The sequence below is a fragment of the Chrysochloris asiatica genome, unplaced genomic scaffold (assembly GCF_000296735.1).
Source record: "Chrysochloris asiatica unplaced genomic scaffold, ChrAsi1.0 scaffold00002, whole genome shotgun sequence".
Lineage (NCBI taxonomy): Eukaryota > Metazoa > Chordata > Mammalia > Afrosoricida > Chrysochloridae > Chrysochloris > Chrysochloris asiatica.
This window is the reverse complement of record NW_006408520.1, coordinates 51,875,352-51,897,330: the sequence shown is the minus strand read 5'-3', so window position 1 is coordinate 51,897,330 and position 21,979 is coordinate 51,875,352. Positions and strand designations below refer to the sequence as shown.

At 36.6% G+C, this 21,979-nt stretch overlaps 1 protein-coding gene across 1 annotated transcript in view; it reads left to right on the top strand.

The window, feature by feature from the left end:
- Positions 1-21,979, top strand: part of TNNI3K (TNNI3 interacting kinase) — a 588,833-nt gene that overhangs the window by 26,696 nt on the left and 540,158 nt on the right. Inside the window, exons 3-4 of the mRNA XM_006831035.1 lie at positions 15,008-15,093; positions 16,742-16,839. Of these exons, the coding sequence (XP_006831098.1) occupies positions 15,008-15,093; positions 16,742-16,839 (184 nt within the window). The remainder of the gene's footprint in view (positions 1-15,007; positions 15,094-16,741; positions 16,840-21,979) is intronic.

Here is a 21,979-nt window from a genome sequence, read left to right as displayed (position 1 = left end):
ACATTGTTGTTAGGTGCTGTCAAGTCAATACTGACTCATAGAGACCTTATGCACAACAGAACAAAATGCTGCCCAATCCTGGGCCAACCTCACAATCATTGCTACACTTTAGTCTAATGGTCAACTCTGCTTTGTGAAGGAAGTTCTTCACCAGTAAAATTTTGAGTGCCTTCCAAGCTCAGGGGCTTATTTTACAACAATATATCTGACAATATTCTGGTGCTCTTCGTCATGTTTCAAAATTCAATATTTTGATGCTGACAGTGCTCTTCTATTCATAAAGTTTTTGGTGACTAAATATCCAGAATTAGTCCATTTCTCATTATTCCTAGTCTGTCTTCAACTGAAAGCTCATCTGAAGCCTATCAGCCATGGGTGACCCTGCTGGTATTTAAAATACTGTTGACATAGCTTCCAGAATCACAGTAACATGCAAGTCAATATACTTGACAAACTGACAGACAAATGGAGAAACTGGATCATAAAATGCACAAAATATCAATCTAAGAATATTGGAATTTGTAGAATATGAAGCATAATGCATAAAGATCAATATCCTAGGCATTTGGGAGCTGAAATGGACAGTTACTGGCTGTTCTGAGATGGAAAAATCACAAGAATTACTATGCTGAGAAGGACAAATTAAAGAGCAGTGACGTTACTTTAACCCTCAAAAAGAGTATCTCAGGTTCTGTATTGAAGTACAATGCTGTGTAGATAGGATAATAACCATACACCTACAAGGTAGACCAGTTAGGACCACTATTAATCAAATTTGCATACCAACCACTAAAACCATTGAGGATGAAATTGAAGAATTCTTGCAACTTCTTTGGCCTAAAATTTGTCCAACATGTAATCAAGATGCATTGGTAATTACTGGTGACTGGAATGTGAACATTCAACACAAGAGGAAGTATTGGTAGTTGTACAATATGGCCTTGATGATACAAATGATTCTGGAGATCACATGATAGAATTTTGCAAGACTACTGACTTATTGCAAAAACCTCTTTTAACAACATAAAGAGTGATTACACATGGACTCCACTGGGTGGAATACACAGACAGCAATTACATTTATTTTATCTATGGGAAGAGAGCATGGAGAAGTTCAATACCATCAGCCAAGAAGGCCAGGGTCCAACTGTGAAATTGATCATTAAGTAGAAAACCAAAAAGGAAGAACACATTCAGCATTTCTCAAGCTGAAAGAACTGAAGAAACACTTCAATTTTATTTTTTTAATCTTTAAAAACCCTTATTAGAAGAAAGTGATAGAAAAAAATTCAAAGTTGTGAAAATAATAACAAGAAAGGGGAATTCAATTCAGGTTTACCAAATAAACACTGGAAACCAGGTATTTTTTTCACTCCACTTCCTAACAGGAGCACAGGACACACTAATATCTTCTGTTCAATGGGTGCATCTGTGGGCAGCTCCTTAGAAACCTAGCCCTCAACTTTGAACCAAAGGAAGTCTTCAGGATGTGAATTTAAAATGCTGCTGTTAAGTTTTAGATTCCTTTCAGCACAAATAACAACAAGTGAAGTAGCCTTTTTGATATTGGGGGCAGAGGTCTTGAGAAGGGAGACCAAAGCTGTCATTCATAATAGGGTGGGTCTCTGAAATTTATCTAGTATTACTTTCATCATGACTCAAATAAAAATCTGGACAACCTTCCAGGCAACAGTGATTGGTCAGTCCTCAGGCTCAGTTGGCTTCTGAGAGCAGGTTATTGATGAGCACTTCTCACATGATCTGTGTTCTAGTGAGGTGACTGAAACATCACCTGAATACTGTATAATCAACCATCTCTGGTTTTTAAATAAAATTCTAAGTGCACCTAAGTGTAAGAAATGAGAGTAAAATTGTGTCTATATTCCATTGGGGTGTCTTTCTTTGCATGGGCACAAATATGGATCTCTTCCAATAGGTTGGTCAGGTAGCTATCTTCCAAGTTTCTTGGCATAGATGAGTGAGCACCTCCAGCTCTGAATCAGTTTATTGAAACAGTTCAGTTGGTACTCGGTATATTCCCAGATTCTTCTTTATTTTTGCAGCATTGAAAGATTCTATAGGGGAAATATTAAATGAAGTAGGAAGCATCAAAATAAAATGAAAGAAATACACAGAGTCCTTCTACCAAAAATCGGTCAAGGTGCAACCATTTCACGAGGTAGCATATGATCAAGAACCAATGGTATTAAAGAAAGAAGTCCAATCTGTACTAAAGACATTGGCAAAAAACCCCAACAAAACAAGGCTCTAGGAAATGATGGATTATCAGTTGAAATATTTCAATGAAACTGATGCAGTGCTGGACATGTTCACTCGCCTTTGCCAAGAAATTTGGAAGCCATCTACCTCACCAAAATGTTAGAAGAGACTCAAATTTGTGCTCATTCTAAAGAAAAGAAACCCACTCTAAAAAAGAACATGGCTAGAAATTTGAAAAAGTTGTGCTATTGTGTAAAACTAATGTGTTGTTGTTAGGCACCATCAAGTCAGTACTGACTCATAGTGATCCTATGCATAACAGAATGAAACACTGCTTGGTCCTGGGCCAACCTCACAATTATTGCTATGCTTGAGCCTATTGATGCTGCCACTTTTCCAATCCATCTCACTGGGGATCTTCCTCTTTTTCTCTAACCTTCCACCTTACCAAACATGATATCCTATTCCAGGGAATGGTCTCTTCTGACAATATATCTTAAGTATGAAAGATGAAGTCTGGCCATCATGGCTTGCAAAGTACCACTCTACCTGTACTTCTTCCAAGACAGATGTTTGTTGTTTTGGAAGTCCATGGTACTTTCAATATTCTTCTACAACACAATAACTCAAATGCACCAATTCTTCTATGATCTTCCTTATTTACTATCCAACTTTTGCATGCATATAAGGTTATTGAAAATACCATGGCTTAGGTCATGAGCACCTTAGCCCTCAAAATAATCTTTGCTTTCCAACATTCTAAAAAGGTTTTGTGCAGCAGATTTGCCTAAAGCAATGTAGGTTGAGTTCTTGACTGGGCTTCCATGACTGTTGATGGTTGGTTGATCTAAGCAAAACGAAATCTTGACAACTTCAATCTTTTCTTTAACTTTAATCTTTAAAATATGGCTATCCACATGGAACTCATCAGATGGAATACACAAAAATCAAATTCATTGCATCTTGGAAAGAGACAGTGGAAAAGCTCCATATAATCAGTCTGCTGGGGCAGACTGTGGAACTGACCATCAATTGTTCATATGCAAATTCAGGCTGAAGCTGAAGAAAATGAAAACAAGTCCATGAGAGCCAAAGTAAGACCTTGAATATATTCCACCTGAAAAACAAATGTACAGAACATAAAATAACTACACCATTTACAACTAGGCTCATTTTCAACATTTAAAATAGTGGTAATTTCATCAGAAATAATTCTGTTTATGTCACTCATTCCACTGAAGATAAAACTGTTAAATGTGCATATAGAAGTGAGTCAGATTCTTAGTTGCCATTAATGAAGTGTTAGACTTCTTAATATTATCCACATATATAAATATTACCCATTAGAGTTTATTGTACTTCTACATTTGGCATCCAACAGAAAGCAAGGTGCAAATTGGTAACAAAAAGAATTTTACAGGAAGTTACCACTAGTCATTTGAAATCTAAGTAATCAGTTATGGAAACTAGACTGTCTATAAGCAAATGCATTTCTTTTTATCTTCTTAGCTTTTCTTTATATCGAGCAGAGTATTAATTAAAATAATTTGTCTACCTTTCTGAGTATTTTTTACAGCAATGTGTCACTTTTTGGCCAACTGTACAAATGCTACATGATTGTGAGTTCCCACTGTGGTCATGTCAGATGTTCTCGAAAGGATGAGGTCATGGGAAAGAAGTTTAATTAGATCACAAACTACATAGTTTTCTGGGTAAAAGGTAAATGCTAAGAAAAGAGTTCATTATACTACAAGAAAGAAAGTAAACTTTGGGTAGAGAACTATCATTTTTAATAATTAAGGACAGATTTTACTATTAGAAATATATTCATAAAAGTGACTTCATTTTAATTAGGAACTTCTTCCATGCCCAGCAAACACTATGAACTCATTAGGATATGTTAAGCTATAGTATACTACGGCAAGTGATGAAAAATGTAAGGGAAAATTAAAAAGCTAAATTGAGTTTAGGATATTAGAATACATAAGTGATTCTCATTTGGCAGTGAATTTGATATACACAGTTACTTTGGAAAGGCAAAGGAAGAGAAAATGAATTTTTTCTCTTAGGAATGATTGCTTTAAAATCTGGAATATTTTAATTGCAAGTATCAAAACAGGAGCATTTGACTAGAACTTAATAGGAAATGAGAAATAGGTTAGAAATACAATCCCCAAGTAACTCTCATTAAAAAAAGAATTACTTTCTAGTTGTTAGAGCTAAAATAAAAATGGTTTTATTAAAAACTCACAATTGACTGTCAAATAACGTGAAAATCTATTCTCCTATTGATCTATTTTGTTGACATTACTAGAAGTTGCATGAGTTCAAGAAATGCAGAATTTTAGGGATAACAAAGTGCCAAACAGCAGTTCAGTTTATTTTATTTTATCTTTTTAGGACTCTTTATGGAATTACTTATAAATGGTAATGTGTACTTTAAACTTCAGTGAACTAAATAATGGCTGAATGAAGATCACTAATATAATGTATGCTTTCCGTTTCATTTATTTAAACAACAGACATTAATTTGCTATTCTTCTTTTAACAAAATAAGTATATTTACTGTTTATCAGTGTTTACGTTTTTTACTCTTGAAATAATTGAATTTTAGTACAGTGATTTTGTGTATGCCTGCCATATTCTTTTGGAGTTTCTGTATCATTCATTATTTTGCCCATTTGTTGTAAAGTGTCATTGACTTGGTTCTGATTCATATTAAACCATGTTTCCAAGGAATGACTGGTGGGTTTGAATTGCAGACCCTATGGTTAGCAGTCCAGTGCTCATCATACAGCACTATAGAATCTTTCAATATTACAACCTGAAGCTTGAATTTTGTCTTCAGTTCTTTTAGCTTGAGAAATGCTGAGCATAAACTTCAGTTTTGAGTTTCTAATTCCAGGTCTTTACATATGTATCTCTTTATAATATGTAACTTTGTCTTTTCCAGCTTCCCTGATATTTTCTGTTTAGTTTTTTACTTCATCATTTCTTCCAGTTGCTTTAGCTTTTGTACACTCAAGATCCAATTTCAGTCTCTTCTGACATCTACCTTGGTCTTTTCTTTCTTTTCTGTCCTTTCAATGACCTTTTGTTTTCTTCTCATATGATGTTCTTGATGTCATCTCACAACTCTTTTGGTCTTCACTCATTAGTCTAATGTATCAAATCTGTTCTTGGGATGGTCTCTAAATTCTGGTGGCATATGTTCAAGGTCATACTTTGGCTTTTCATTTTATTCAGCTTCAGCATGAACTTGCATATGATCAATTGATTGTACACTCCGCAGTCTGACCTATGGATTGTTTCAACTGATGATGTTGAGTTTCTCTAACGTCTTACCACAGATGGAGAAATTTGATTCCTGTGTATTCCATTTGGTGATCCACATATATCCTGTTGTTGTTAAGTGTCATCAAGTCAGTTCTCACTCACTATGACACTGTATAGGATTTCCAAGGAGTAGCTAGTGGGTTTGAACCTCTGAACTTGTGGTTAGCTTTCAAGTGTTCATCCTACAGTGTCACACTACTACACCATCCCCATATATAATCACCATTTATGCTGTTGAAAGAAAGGTATTTTTAATGAAAAGTCATTGGTTTTGAAGAATTCTATCATGCAATTCCAGTATAGTTTCTATCACTAAGGCCACACTTTCCAACTTCAGATTCTTCCTCTTTGTTTCCAGCTTCTACATTGCAATCATCAGTAATTATCAATGCATCTTGATTTGATTTTCTATCAATTTCACACTGAAGAAATTCATAGAATTCTTTAATTTCATCGTCACTTGCTTTAGTTGCTGGTGTGTAAACTTGAATAATAATGGTATTACATGTTTTTTCTTGTAGACATGTGGATATTATCCTTTCACAGAGAGGATTGCACTTCAAGCTAGATCTTGAATTATTCTTTTTGACATGAATGCAACTATATTCCTCTTCAGTTTTTTTGTTTCCATTATAGTAAACCATATGATTAGCTGATTTTAAATGACCAGTACCAATCCATTTCAGCCTATGACATTGAACTTTATGCATTTCATTTCATTTCTGACAGCTTCTACCCAACTTTCCCAGATTTGCACTTCATACATTCTATGTTTCAATTTTTAATGGATGTTTGTAGCTCTTTCTTCTTATTTTCAGTTGTGCCACATTAGCAATGAAGGTCATGAAAACTTTTACTCCATCTATGTCACTAAGGTCTACTCTACTTTGAGGAGACAGCTCTTCCCCAATCATATTTTGAGTGACTTCCAACCTGAGATCTCTGGCACCATAACTGACAATGTTCCACTGTTATTCCTAAGGTTTTCAGTGGCTAGTCATTCAGAAGTGGTCCGCCTCTTTTTCCTAGTCTGTCTTAGTCTGGATGCTCTGCTAAAACCTGCCTACCATGGATGACCCTGATGGTATTTAAAATACTTGTGGTAGTTTCTAGCATCTCAGAAACACATACGTTACCCTTGTACAACAAACTAACAGATGATGGGCAAAGAGTCTTTGATGAATGCTGTAGTCAATCTGCAGGAATCTACCTACCTTTAGTGGGTTGTTTGTACCATAGAGACTTTTAAAAAACAACCTGAAAGGAAAAGAACAGAGGTAGGGTACATAGTAAGTGTTTTGTAGGTGTTGCTGTTAAATGCCATTGAGCCAGTTCTGACTTATAACAATCCCATATAGGGTTTGCTAGAGTGGCTGGTGGATTTGAACTGGCAATCTTGTTTTTGAACTGCCAAACTTATAGCACTACACCAGGACCCCATTATGTAATGTTGAAGGTACATAATGAACTGACTAGATTCTGAGGCAATTCATTTCTACAAAACAGTTCCAAAGCGGGTTTTTTTTTTTTTTTTTTTTTTTTTTTTTTGTTTTTTTTTTTTTTTTTCTCTTTTTCTTTTATGGTTTGTCATTAGGCTCATTAACATTAGCTCAAATGAAACTGTTTTCCACTTTGTTTTTCTCTTTGTTGTTGGGTGATTTCATTCATAGTGACCCTATATGACAAAAATAGAACTACCCAATAGAGATTTTTAGGCAATAATCTTAATGAAATAGATCACCAGATCTTCCTTCTACTGAACTGCTGGGTGGGTTCAAACCATCAATCTTTTGGCTAGCAGTCAAGTGTTTAACTATTGTGACAACAGGGGTCCTTGTCTTTCTCTTAGGATACAGTCTAATTAGTCCTTTACATTTTATTTATGCCTTCCCTTCCTAGCCCCAGTAAATTGTTTGCTATTTGTGTGTTTTACTGCTTGAATAATAGAAGGTTGATAGAAGTTAAGTCAAAGCAGCTGATTTTCTGAATCACTGTCCACCAGCATCCTTGGTTGCCTGTCAATTGTCTTTCCCTTTTTACTTATAGATACTGATTTCCTACAAATGTTAAGAGAAAAATCCAATCTAATTGACTTTAAAAGCATAATTCAGCTCTTCAGAATAACTTTATTTTTTGAAGTCACACCACAAAGAAAACCTCTGCAAATGGATTCACTTAGTCTTAGTCATTTGATCTTAATTCAATTTATTATAAGATACTGTAGTACAATTGATTTTGGGGGTTGTCAAGCCTGGTTCAGACAAAAGTCACAAATTCTGAAAAGCCATGTTGTTCTGTGAGGTCAAAGCACAGACCTAAAAATTACTATAGCATTTACAATTATGATCATTTTGGGTAAGTGTTTAAAACAGTAGTACATTAAAAGCTATGAAAGCTGGAACCTGAGTGAGGTGGAAATTTGTTAGAGAAGAAAAATTCAAATATCTTCATTAAAAGGAGTGATTTAAAAATGGCAAGACAAAAAGCGTGGTCCTCCCCACCAAGACTGAAAGTCAAAGGAAACACACGAGCATGCATGTAAGCTTACAGGTGACCACATTGATATACTGGTGAATGGAAGAAGAGGAAAGGCAGCAATGAAGAAATTGGCTGAGTTCAACCACATTCTATAGACTCCCGTTGACCTGGAGATGATAGAGAGAAGAGAATGAGCTGGTTGGTCCAAAGTGTGGTGAGATCTAGAGACTCTTGCTTCTATGGACAAGGACATAGCCAGGGAGGGCTAGAGCGGAGAGTGAAGCAGCCAGATGATATGAAGTGAGGGGACATGCACAAGAACACCCAAATTTGCAGATAGTATTCATTTGACCTAGCCTCCATGGCTTGATACAGGAAGATTAAAAAAAATTTTTTTTTGATAAAGGAAATGAGTGTAAATTGCTACAATTTGATGAACTTGACCTATAGTTATGGATGTAATAGCTTAAAATACCAACAGAGCAGGAAGGAGTCTTCACATCAAATGTCAATCCTATCTCTTCTGTATGCAGGGTAGATAGGGACAGGCAACTTAGACACTGGCTACCTAAAATGGAGTGATAAAGGCATGAAATGACTGGCTTACAAGTTTTAAAGAGGTAGTTTAGTGTAAAAGTATGCAAAGGAAGATAGAGTCCCCACTGAATAGTTTACATCTTGTCTAGAAAGGTCTGGTAAAATGAGATGGGGATAAGATTCTTATGATTCAATAGTGAGTAATTGTTATCATGGCTAATTGCAACTGTCACAACTGTAAAGGTAGAACTTTTGTAACAAAAATAGGGAAGTAGTTAATCTTACAGTCCAGAAACAGAGACCTTAGGACCATCAAGGGAGAAGAGCACAAGCAGAACGTGGAACCCCATCCAGAGAAGCAGTGACACCAGAGATGGAGGCAGAGATGGGGACATAGACAGAGATAGCAGCTGAGGACTCTAGGCGCAAGGAAAGGGAGGGACTGAGTGCTGGCAGCCAGAAGTTAGGCTTGAAGAATGTGCCTTTTGGTTGTTTATATATGTTCCTGAGTGGGTATGTGTACATATCCCTACCCACCACCCCATAAAAAAAAAAAGAAAAACAGAGGGAATGGAAACAAATGTAGAATGATGATGCGCGGAGGAGACTGTAATCATTGCAATGAAATGATGGTATAAAGCCAACATTCTCCCATGTAAACTATCACTCAGTTTATAATAAAAAAAAATCTTTACTGTAGCATAAAACCTTATTTTTCTCCCTCAGAGTAGCTGGTGGATTCAAACTGCAGACCTTGTGGTTAGCAGATTAAGATGTAACCAACTATACCACCAGGGCTCCTTGAACTATGTTTTTGGACTATGAATATTTCATCTCTTCCTCCCCAAGAGAGCTCTGCACAGGGTTGATGTACATAATACCTGTTGCATTAAATTCCTTGTTTCATCTTTGCTTCAATGAAGTAATGTTGACTCCCATTGACCTGGAGATGAGAGAGAGAAGAAGAAGGGCTGATGGTCCAAACTATGGTGAGACCTGGGGATACCTGACCTCATGGGCAAAGACATAGCCATGGAGGGCTAGAGCTGAGAGTGAAGCATCAAGCTGATATGAAGTGAGGGAGACACATAAGAATGCCCAAACTTGCAGATAGTGTCCATTTGACCTATCTTTTATGGTTTTATGATCATAACTTGAAAAGAGGAAGATAAAAAAAAATTTTGCTAAAGGAAACAAGTGTAAATTGCTACAATTTGATGAACTTGATCTATACTATGGATGTGATAGCTCAGAATACCAATTGAAAGGGAAGGAGTCGTCACATCAAGTATTAGTCCTATGCCCTCTGTATACAGGGTAGGTAGCCAACTCAGACTTTGGCTACCTAAAATGAGGAAGTGATAAAGGCACAAAGTGACTGGCTTACAAGTTTTCAAATGGTAGTTTAATGTAAGAGTGTGCGGGGGAAGACAGAGTCCCTACTGAATAGTTTTCATCTTGTCTAGAAAGGTATGGTAAAATGAGATGGGGATAAGATTCTTATGATTCAATAGTGAGTAACTGTAATTATGACTAATTGTAACTGTCACAACTGTAAAGGTAGAAGTTTTGTAACAAAAATGAGGAAGTAGTTAATCTTACAATCCAGAAACAGAGGACCCTATTACCATCAAGGGAGAAGAGTACAAGTAGAATGTGGGACCCTATCCAGAGAAGCAGCGACACAAGAGATGAAGGCAGAGATGAGGACATGGACAGAGATAGAAGCTGAGGCCTCTAGACTTATGGAAAGAGATGGACTGTGTGCTGGTGGCCAGGAGGCAAGCTTGCAGAATGTACCCTTTGGTTGTTTAAATTATTATATATTCCTGAGTGGTTTTGTGTACAAACAAAAACAGAGCGAATAGAAGCAAATACTGTTGAACGATGATGCATGGAAGGGATTGTAATCATTGCAATGAAATGATGAGTGCAAAACTGATGTTCTGCCATGTAAACTATCAATCAATTCACAATAAAAACTTAAAAGTACAGTTCTTCCTTTAAAAGTTGGAAATAGAAATACCATCTAGAAATAGAACTACCAAATGATTCAGAAATCCCACTACTCATATATATCCTACAGAAATATGAGCCAAGACAAGAATAGATAAATACACACGAAAGATCATCAAAGTACTATTTATAATAACAAAGAGACGGAAACAACCTTGTTGTTGTTGTTAGGTGCCATCGAGTCGGTACCGATTCATAGCCACCTTATACACAGTAGAATGAAATACTGCCCCATCCTGGGCCTACCTCACTACTGTTGCCACGCTTGAGTCCATCAATGCTGCTACTTGGCCAATCCATCTTGTTGGGGTGTCTTCCTCTTTTTTTTTTGACCCTCCACCTTACCAAACATGATATCCTTCTCCAGTGACTGGTCCCTCCTGACAATATATCCGAAGTATGAGAGATAAAGTTTGGCCATCTTGGCCTCCAACGAGCACTCTGGCTGCATTTCTTCAAAAATGGATCTATTGGTTCTTTTGGCAGCCCATGGTACTTTCAATATAATACAGAAATGGCTACATTCATACATTGACAGAGAACTTCCAGAGGTTCAAGCCGGATTCAGAAGAAGCTGTGGAATGAGGGATATCATTGCTGATGTCTGATGGATCTTGGCTGAAAGCAGAGAATATCAGAAAGATGTTTACCTGTACTTTATTGACTACGCAAAGGCTTTTGATTGTGTGGATCATGACAAGCTATGGCCAACATTGTGAAGTACGAGTATTCTGGAACACTTAATTGTGCTCATGAGGAATCTGTACCTGGACCAAGAAGCAGTTGTTCAAACAGAACATGGGAGCACTGAATGGTTTAAAATTTAAAAAGTTGTGCCACAAGGCTGTATTCTTTCACTGTACTTATTCAACCTGCATGTTGAGTATAAATAATCCAAATAAATAATCCAAGAAGCTGGGCTATCTGAAGAAAACGTTGCATCAGGATTGTAGGAATACTCATTAACAACCTGAGATATACAAATGATAGAACCTTGCTTGCTGAAAGTGAAGAGGACTTAAAACATTTAGTGATGAACATCAAAGAACACAGCCTTCGGTATGGATTACATCTCAATGTCAACAAAACAAAATTCTCACCATTACAACATTCTTATCAGCAGAAAAACGACTGAAGTTGTCAAGGACTTCATTCTTCTTGGATCAACTATCAACACTCACGGAAGCAGCAGTCAAGAAATCAAATGATGTATTGCATTGGGTAAATCTGCTGCACAAGACCTTTTTAAAGTGTTGAAGAGCAAAGATGTTAGCTTGAGGACTAAGGTGTGTGCCTGACCAAAGCCATGGTATTTTCAATAACCTCATATGCATGTGAAAGCTGGACAGTGAATAAGGAAGTCCATAGAAGAATTGATGCTTCTGAGTTATGGTGTTGGAGGAGAATATTGAAAGTGCCATGGACTGCCAAAAGAAACAACCTAAGTGCCCGTAAATGGATAAATGGATAGACAAACTATAGTACATACACAGAACGGAATATTTTGCTGTTACTAAGTGCCATGGAATTGGTTCCATTTCATAGGGACCATGTAAAGGATTTCTGATGCTTTAAATCTTCTAGAGTGTAGAAAGCTTATTCTTTCTCTCACATAGCGGCTGTTGGGCTCCAATTGCCAATCTTGGGATTCAAAGTCCAGTGCTTATTGCATGGATCACACAATGTTAAAAAATAGCAATGAATCTGCAAAATACTTCATAATACGGGTGAACTTGGAGCACATTACACTAAGAGAAATAAGTCAATCACAAAAAATCCAAGTAGTGTAGGACACCACTATTATAAAAGTTCATAAAAGGTTATCACACAAAAACAAATTTACTTTGTTGCCAGAGGTGAGAGAGGAAACAAGTGTGAATTACTAACAAGAGGGTAGACATATGTTAACTTGGGTGAAAGGGAAGGCATAGACTACCAGGGAGGTCAACACAAAATGATTAAGACAAAGGAAGACACTGGGTGGAATCAAGTGTTAAAGGCACCAGAGGTAAACAGTCTCAAGGGACATAACAGTCAATTGGCACAGCAGAATCCACAAAGACAGTGCTCTACATCCAACTTTGTGAGTCTTGACTGGGGTCTTATAGCTAAGTGGTCCTCTAAGAGACAAGTATTGGTCTTTCCCTGCCCCAAACAAAGAAAAGTGAAGAAAATTAAAAAAAGTTAAGGAAACAATTAGTCCTAAGAACTAATGGATCACATGAGCTTCAGCCTCCATGACCCAGAGACCAAAAGAACTAATGGTATCCAGCTATCACAACTGATCTGCAAGGGATCCCAATAGAAGGTTCTGGATAGAGTAGGAGAAAAATATGGACCAAAACCAAATTATAAAAAAGTCCATATTTATTTTTCTGATACAGACAGGATGAACTCCTGAATCTATGGCCCTTAGTTACACTTCAAGCCTGAAAATGAACTCACACCTGAGGTTCCACATTCAGCTAAACAATAGACGGATTTATAATGTAAACAAGAACACCAGGTAAATAGCACTCCTTATAGCAATCAATGATACTAGATCAAAAGGACAGAATTTGCCCAGGGACAAGGTTCAGAAAGGAAGGAACAGTAAAATAAACCAACTAACGAAAATGGGAAACACAATGAATTGAAAGTGGAACAAGTTCTGTTACGTTGTGGGTACTAATCAATGGTATGAAACAAAATGCTAATGAAATTTACTTTGTAAACATTCATCTTAATCACAATAAAAAGTTATAAAAAAATAAAGTGATGAAACTGTACCCTGTTAAAGATAGAGATTTTGTAATACCCGGAAAAATAAGACAATCTTATTGAGTTCCAGCTGCCACAGATTTCACTTTATTTTCATCAGAAATAATTTTGTTTGCAACATTCATTGCACTGCATCAATGCCAATGTGCAGATACAAGTGAGTTAAATCCTTAACTTCTATCATGAAATCTTAGCCTCCCTGATATCTTATATTATCAACATTTATAAAAATGGCTCATTGGAGTTTATTGTAAGTTTATGTTTTGTATTCCAGAACAAATTAAGATATTTCTCAACACAAGTAAGCTTGCATGTAGACTTTGTTGCTGGGAAATTAAACATGGAAAACAAGAAGACTAGGATGCTAGAAAAGTCCAGAAATTTTTTAAAGTCTGTGTGAACAAACCACTGGACTTGCCATTGCTGCTTAAAGTATTTCGCTGAGGTCTTTCAACCTCCCTAGATTAAGAGGTTTTCTCATTTATCAGTTCTATGGAGAACAGTACCTTTCTTTTTCTATTTTAAAATTCCAGTTGCTTTTGATATTCTTAACTGGGTGCCTTGCTGATAATGTTCTGAATTTATAATACCTTTCAAGTGTAAGTACTTTACAAATGACATGTAAGGCTCACTCACCAAAGACTATGCTATCTAGCTAAAATTGCTAGGGATTTAAACAGGTAGAAGGCAGCTTCAAATTGACCTGGGAGGCCAAGGACACAATTTCGTTTCTACTGAAAATTGTCTTGGGAGTGTTAGTGACCTCAAGAGGTTGCAATTTTAGCTTTGCATTTCTTTTCAAAGGCTACCTATGACTGTCTAGAGCCCTCCTGGGGTAACGGTCTTTGTTCAGACTAAGGCAAGGATTGTATTAATAGAATCACTAACACCCCTCATCACCTGGGACTATATCTCAGTACCCTACCACAGTTTGGTCCTGACCCAGTCATAGTACAAGGAAACTTTGCTTCAGGTAGAATTTGTAATACATTGGGATTAACTCCTTTTTCCTGTCTGATCAGATGGTACACCACACCCCCCTCCGCCTTTGGAGAAACTTTCCTGAATTTCTCCATAGAGATGATGTGAACATTTGTGTGTGTGTGAGGGTGAGGGGGGGAGAAATAAACTTACTTTCAAATTTCTCTGCTTCCCATTTACTATGAGTCAGAACCAACTCAACAATACTTTCTAAATCTTGAAGGTGCTTTAAGAAGTTGGAATTATACATAAAAACACAGAACTGTGAATGACAGTCTTCAGTTTACACTCGTTCTTTCAAATTGTTAGTATTATAATTCTCAATTTTATAGTGGTATTGGAGTGCTAGTAGCACTACAGGATAAGCACTGGACTGCTAACAACAAGGTCAAATTCACCAGCCAGTCCTAGAGGAAAATAGGAAGTTTTCTGCTCCCATAATGATTTATAGCCTGTAAAACCCTCTACTGGGTCACTATGAGTCAGAACTGACTCGACAGCACCAAAAACAACATAGAGGTATATTTAACATATGAGTACTTCCTCTAGATACAAAAGAATACTGGAAAAAAATTATTTCTGAATTTATAGTATTAGGATTCCATCCTATAATTTTTCAAATGAAAGACAATACACTAAAAGATTAAATTTGTGATCGTCTGTAAAATCTTTTTTTCAGCTCTGATGAAGCCTTCAGTAAAGTCAATTTAAATTACCGCACAGAAAATGGGCTGTCTCTACTTCATTTATGTTGCATTTGTGGAGGTGAGCATTTGAAACTTGCTACTTTTCAAACTGGTTTTATATGTATATGGTCAGCGATTCAAGCAGTTTCATAGTCTACATGAGAATTCTTTTCATATTCAATTTTCCTTTTTGCTTTGCCCCCTTCAGGCCTGATAACCTTCAGATAAAGCAATCACTTTCAGGCATCCATTCCAATTGATCTGGCTTTGAATCTCTATTTAAATTTTGTTGTGTTCCTTCTCTGACCCAAATCACTTAGTTTGCTTGGAAGTCAAAAAGCATCTTCAGTATTGGGCATATCATTTAGGAATTAGGTTAAATTCAGAAACATTTAAAGCATTGCCTAAAATATCATCAAGCAGTTGCTTTGCAATATGCAGTAAGAATATGTGGAAAGTGATGAATGCCAAAGATAAAATCTTGATGTGAAGACTGAGCTGAAGTGTTTAATTTCTCCATCGTTTGTTCTGTTCTGTTCATTAGTGTAACCCAAGCACCAAGAGTCATACCTCACACATAGTAGACACTCAGTAAATATACTGAATTGTTGACACGAGTTATGTCCCTCCAACCTAGTATTCATTGAAGACAGTTTTTACATAGACCACTGATGTATAAGTATCAACTTTAACTATATTCCATAACCATTCATCTCAAACAAACTAAGTTACCTTTACCAGACTGATCATCCTCCTACCATGCCTTCCGAATTTGATCATATCCTCAGTATTTTTCTGATCTAAATATGAGAAGCACTAATGTTAATGAAAAGGAGTTCTGGTAGTGTAGTGCTTACAAGTTGGCCTGCTAACCTCAAGGTCAGTAGTTTGAAACTACCAGCTGTTCTGTAGGAAAAAGATGAGGCTTTCTGCTCCTGTAATGATTTGGAGTCCTGGTGCGGTGCATTGGACTGCAAAGTTGGTTTGAACTTAAGGTCGGTGGTTCAAGCTTACCAGCTGCTCCTTGGAAACCCGATATAGAGTCGTTATGGGGTCTCAATGGCACGTAACAACAGCAACAATGTTAATGAGGAGTCCTAGTGTGGTGCTATAGGATAAGCACTGGCCCACAAGTTTTTTTGAACTGCAAGGTGGTGGTGGCTATGGGCCTTGGAGTCAGTATAGACACATAGCAACCCCATATAGGACTTCCGAGGCTGTAAATCTTTAAGAGAGCAGCAAGCCTCATCAGAACTGCTACCAGAGCTTTGGTAGGCATTCAGACTTATCAGTCACTCTTCAGAAACCCTACACAGGGTTGCTATGAATTGCACCAACTAAATGGTATTTAACGGCTAATGATGATCTGAGGAATACCCTACAACCAGAATTTTTAAAAATATAAGCATTATCACCAATAATTTATTAAGATGAATGAATTCATGTTTTTAAAATCATCCGATGATGAGAACAAGAAATAAAAATATAAGACAAGCACATCAAAATATACAGCATGATAATAGTTTCCCAAGTGAAGTAGAAATGTTCACTTTTAAGTAAGGCTGTCAATTAATAGAACATTTTGCAAATGGCCTAATGAACAGCGGTTTGACATTTTCATACAGTAGAATGACATATACCATTAAGTAAGTCAGAGATTTTTAATCACCAGATCCACCCACAGATAGTTTTAATCAGTTTTTTTTTTTTTTTCTCCCCTCTTTAAGGTACTAAATCGCATATTCGAACCCTTATGTTAAAAGGGCTCCGCCCATCTCGGCTGACAAGAAATGGATTTACAGCCTTGCACTTGGCAGTTTACAAGGTACAACACTTTCATGTCTCTAAGTACTGTATTGGAGTTCTGATGTAGCACAGGAAGATAAGTACTGGACTGCTAACCACAAGGTCTGCTGTTTGAATCCTTTGGCCTCTATTCGGTAACCCTACACAGGGTCATTATGAGTCAGAACTGACTTAATGGCACTTAAAACAACAAATACTATATTAAATGAAAACATAGTGTGTGTCTCTAAGTTGTTTGTTTCTTTTTTTCAGCAAGTTAGTAATTATGGAAATTTTTCAGAATGACTAGAGACATTGCATTATTGAATGACCTTCTCTTTATTGAGTTTGTTGTTGTTGTGAAGAGCCATGCAGACGGTTCCGACTCATACCGATATGCCAGATACATGCTCTGTTAGCACCTTCTGCATTTAACTCATTTGGTCCTCCCCAAAATTCAAGCTGATGGATTTATTCCCAAGGTTACATGATTATCCAGTGATTAACCAAGAGTTAAACCAGGAAGTATGCTTCTCTCATCAGAGATAGCCATCAAGACATTAAGCTGCCTTGGTGTAGAGATAAGGCTACATTTGAGGATGAAAAATAGCACATTGAGGCTGAATTTGTTATATGGATGTTTTCCTCCATAAAAATATTTCTGAAGATCGCTGTTAGTTTTCTTCTTTTATTTCTTGTACCTTTATTTCCTGAAGACCTGGTGTGACACCATAGGATAAGCAATGGACTGCTAACCACAAAGTTCAAACCCACCAGCTAATCATCGGAAACCTTATGCAGGGTTGCTATGAGTCTGAACCAACTTGGCAGTGATTAATAACAAGAACTATCACCACCTTTCTTTCAGTTTATTTTCTTATATCAAGTGCTAATTTCAGTACTGAGAGTGATATAAAAGTAAATTGGGGAACTGGAATACTCAAAGTTGAGTTAGATCCTTGGGATTTCCATAAGTATATATTTGCTCACTCTAACCATAATAATAACAGCTTTCAATTACTTTGTACTTATTAAGAGTTAAACATCTCATCAATTTTTATATACATCATTTCTTTAATCACTAAAATAATTTAATGAAGCTCACATTAGATTTATTTTACATATAAAGAAACTGAAGATTAAAATTAGGTATCTAGTAAATGTTAGACGTGTGATTAGAACCAAGTACAGTTGCTTTATATTTCCGGACTTTCATTGTTATATTGACTACTTTGTCCATTCTCTGGCAGGATTTTAATTTCAGTTTTGGGCTAATTGGTTTGTGGGGCAGGGGAAAATTATGAGTTTGTGGTGATGTGCTGTGGAATTGGTTATGACGCATAGCAACCCTACATAGGGTTTCTTTATAGAAGCAGAAAGCCTCATCTTTCTCCCACAGAAAGGCTGTGATGCTGAATGACTTGTAACCACTCCAATACCCTGAGTATCAGGATGATTTTGCACTATATACCTTCCCCAAACTCCAGTGTTTTTACTGTGGGGAAATTCAGATTCACATATTCCTGTCATCCAGAGTGCAAAATTCCTAATCCTCAACCCTTTTCATACCCAGCCAAACCATTCAGGTTGATATGTTCTGGCAGAAAATCTAATTTAAATGCTAAATTGTCTTTAATACCAGTTAATTTTGTGTTGTGGCACTGTGGGCTAATGTGTCAGACTGCAAAGTCATTTGAACTGCAAGGTCAGTGGTTCAAGCTCACTTGAAAAACCACAAGCAAATGCTGTGGATTCCACATTTAATTTCATGACAAGGCCCTGCTCAGCGGGAGGGGCAGCTGCTCTTTGGAAATCCTATACAGGGTCGCTATGGGTTGGAATCCACTCAACAGCACTTAACAACAACAACAATCTTGTGTGGTCATTTAACTCATCAGCCGCTCCTAGGAAACCCTGTACAGTGTCTCTATGAGTCTTAATACACTTGATGGCACTTAACAGCAACAAAACTTGTGTGGCGCTGTAGGATAAACACTGGATCAAAAAGTCGGCTTGAACAGTAAAGTCGGTAGTTCAAACTCAGCAGTGTTCCTCGGAAACCCAATACAGGTTTGCTATGAGTCAGAACCAACTTCAAAGGCACTTAACAACATACCAAATCTTCCTGTTAGGGAGCTTTGGTAGCCTAGTGGTTGCAAGTCTAGAGCTAATCTCATGGTCAGCAATTCGAAACTACCAGATGTTCTGAGGGAGAAAGATGAAGCTTTTTGTTCTGGTAAAGATTTATAGCCTCAGAAACTCTACACAGTGTTGTTATGAATCAGAACCAACTCCACAGAACATAACCACCACTACAACCAATCTTCCTGCTTAACTAGAATATCTGAGTTAAGGGTTAAAAACAGTTTCTGATTCTGGTTTTTCTACTGAAAAATTGGAGGTGAAAGTAGAACTCCAAGAATATGAAGCTGATGATGGATAGCCAAGGCTGCCTATGAAACCATGATTCATGAATCTGATTGGCTAGAAGATGCTTTCTGTATTGGTTCATTTTGCTATGATTTAACATGACACATCCCCACAAATGAGTTCTGAATGATTTAGTACTACAGTCTTTAGAGACTATATTTCTTCCACCTCTGTTTATCAAAACTAAATTATCATTTTTATAGTTCCTTTTCCTCTATTTCTTCTGTTTTTCTTGTTTTCCAAAAGTAAAGCATGGAATATAACTTTTTCATAGCAAGTTTAGAAAAATGTTTATTCATAGAAAACAAAGTAGCAACAATTCTTAGAAGTCCATAAAAGAATGCAGGCTACTTTGTTGTGCTTTACAAGGGTAAAAAGCAAATTAAAATCACCATTTCACTTTAAATAGAAAACAATATAAACTAGCTACCGCCACTACCACTCTATTAAATCTAGCTTTAAGTGCACTATACTGGAAACTGTAGTAAGTAGCTAATTCATTTTGGAGCTTTGTTCCCTCCAACCCATATATTTTTAGAATAAATTTTTATTTTATTATTTTCTCAAACATAAAGTCTGTTAAAAGAATAGTATCAGAAACTTCTGTACACCCTTTCTTCAGATTTGCTAATTATTTGCATTATCATTCTATTTTCTTTTTTTCTGAACTAATTGAGACTAAGTTGGAGACAATATACCGCTTTATCACTAAATTCTTCAATATTTATTTTCTAAGAACAGTATTTATTTCTAAGAAGCGCATTTACTTTTATGGCTACAGTTTAATTATAAATCTTTGGTATTTTAACTGGACTTGTGACATAATAAAAGTTCTGGTTACTAAATAGGTAAGAGTCAGCATGCTAAATTTGTCTCTACTAGGACTTGTCCTTTCATGGTGCTGTAGGATAAGCACAAGATCACAAGGTTGGTTTGAACTGCAAGGTCGATGTGCCAAACCAACTAGCCACTCCTCAGAAACCCTATACAGTGTTGCTATGAGTCAGAAATAATTGGACAATAATTAGTAACAACAAAAATTATTAGTAATAAGGAGTCCTGGTGACACTGTGGATTAGGCATTAGACTGCTATCCTCAAGGGTTTAACCCACCAGCTGCTCCTAGGATGAAAGATGAGGCTATCTGTTCCTGTAAAGACTTACAGTCTTAGAAAACCTATAAAAAGTTGCTATGAGTCAGCGTCTACTCGATGTAAGTGAGCTTAGGCATTTTTTGAGCATTAGTAATACTTGTGATCAGACTCCTGGTGTGGCATTGCAGGTTAATGAGCTGGACTTCAAGGTAGGTTTAGACGGCAAGGTTGGCAGGTCAAGCTCACCAGCTGCTCTTTGGAAACCTCATACAGGGTTGCTATGAGTTAGAACCGACTCGACAGCCCTTAACAACAACAAAACTTGTTATCAGCGGTTTCTTCACAGGAATATTTTAAAGACAGATTTTTCAAGAGTTGATTTAAAGCTCATTTTGTAAGAGATGGTTCAGTAAAACATATATTAGAATGTTTAAATCTATTTAACTGAGCTAATTAAAACTGTACACATCTTCATGTATTAATAGCTGACAAAAATGTAAAGAGTTTCTTGGCTCTGTATTTTAGAATTTCAAATGTGCTTTTAATATATTTTGGGTACTGTATGTGGCATATGGCTGACTGATATGGGATATCAGTATACATTTGCGTTAAATACCCACAAAGCTTAATTATTTTTAATATAAATAAATATAAATAGAATTTCTAATATTTTTTATTAAACCTTAATGAAGATCTCTTGCATATATGCATCCGACTTTGAAATACTCTTCTTTCAACTTACATTGTGTTTTTAGAATATGACAAAATGCTTTGGAAGAAAGCAGAGACTTCAAATATAATTTGGAAGGTCTTCGAGAAGAATGCTAATGATGAAAAACACAGATGATATTCTTATCTTACATCATCTAATTGAACCTCACACATACCTCTCCTTCAATATCCAGATAAGTCACTGAGTGGAGTTTCTTTATAGTGAGTGGGAATTAGCATATTGATTAGTTGACTTTTCTTTTTTTTTTGCATTTGATATAATAAAAGCTAAAGTTGAGTGCTTATTTATTCCATACAGATTTCTAGCAACATCTTATTTTGATAATTTAGAAGTCATAGGAAATGGAAAGGAAGAGAGAAAACAAATTCAAACCTGTATCTGACTGACTCAGTACACTTAGGTTCTTACTACTTACTGCATCTATTAAAAAAAACACTGCAGGTTATGTAGGTTGGTTGTGGTTGTGCACCATCAAGTCAGTTCTGACTCATAATGATCCTGTATAGGGTTTTGGAGACTATAAATCTTTGTTTTTGTTGTTGTTGTCAGATGCCATCGAGTCGGAACCGACTCATAGCGACCCCATGCACAGCAGAATGAAACAATGTCAGATCCTGGGCCAACTTCACTACAGCTGCCACACTTGAGTCTATTAATGCTGCCACCTGGCCAATCCATCTCGTTGGGGGTCTTCCTCTTTTTCTCTGACCCTCCATCTTACCTAGCATGACATGCTTCTCCAGTGACTGTTCTCTCCTGACAATATGTCCAAAATATGAGAGACAAAGCTTAGCCATCCTGGCCTCCAAGGAGCACTCTGGCTGCACTTCTTCCAAAACAGATCTATTGGTTCTTTTGGAAGTCCATGGAACTTTCAGTATTTTCATCCCACACCACAACGCAAAGGCATCAATTCTTCCACG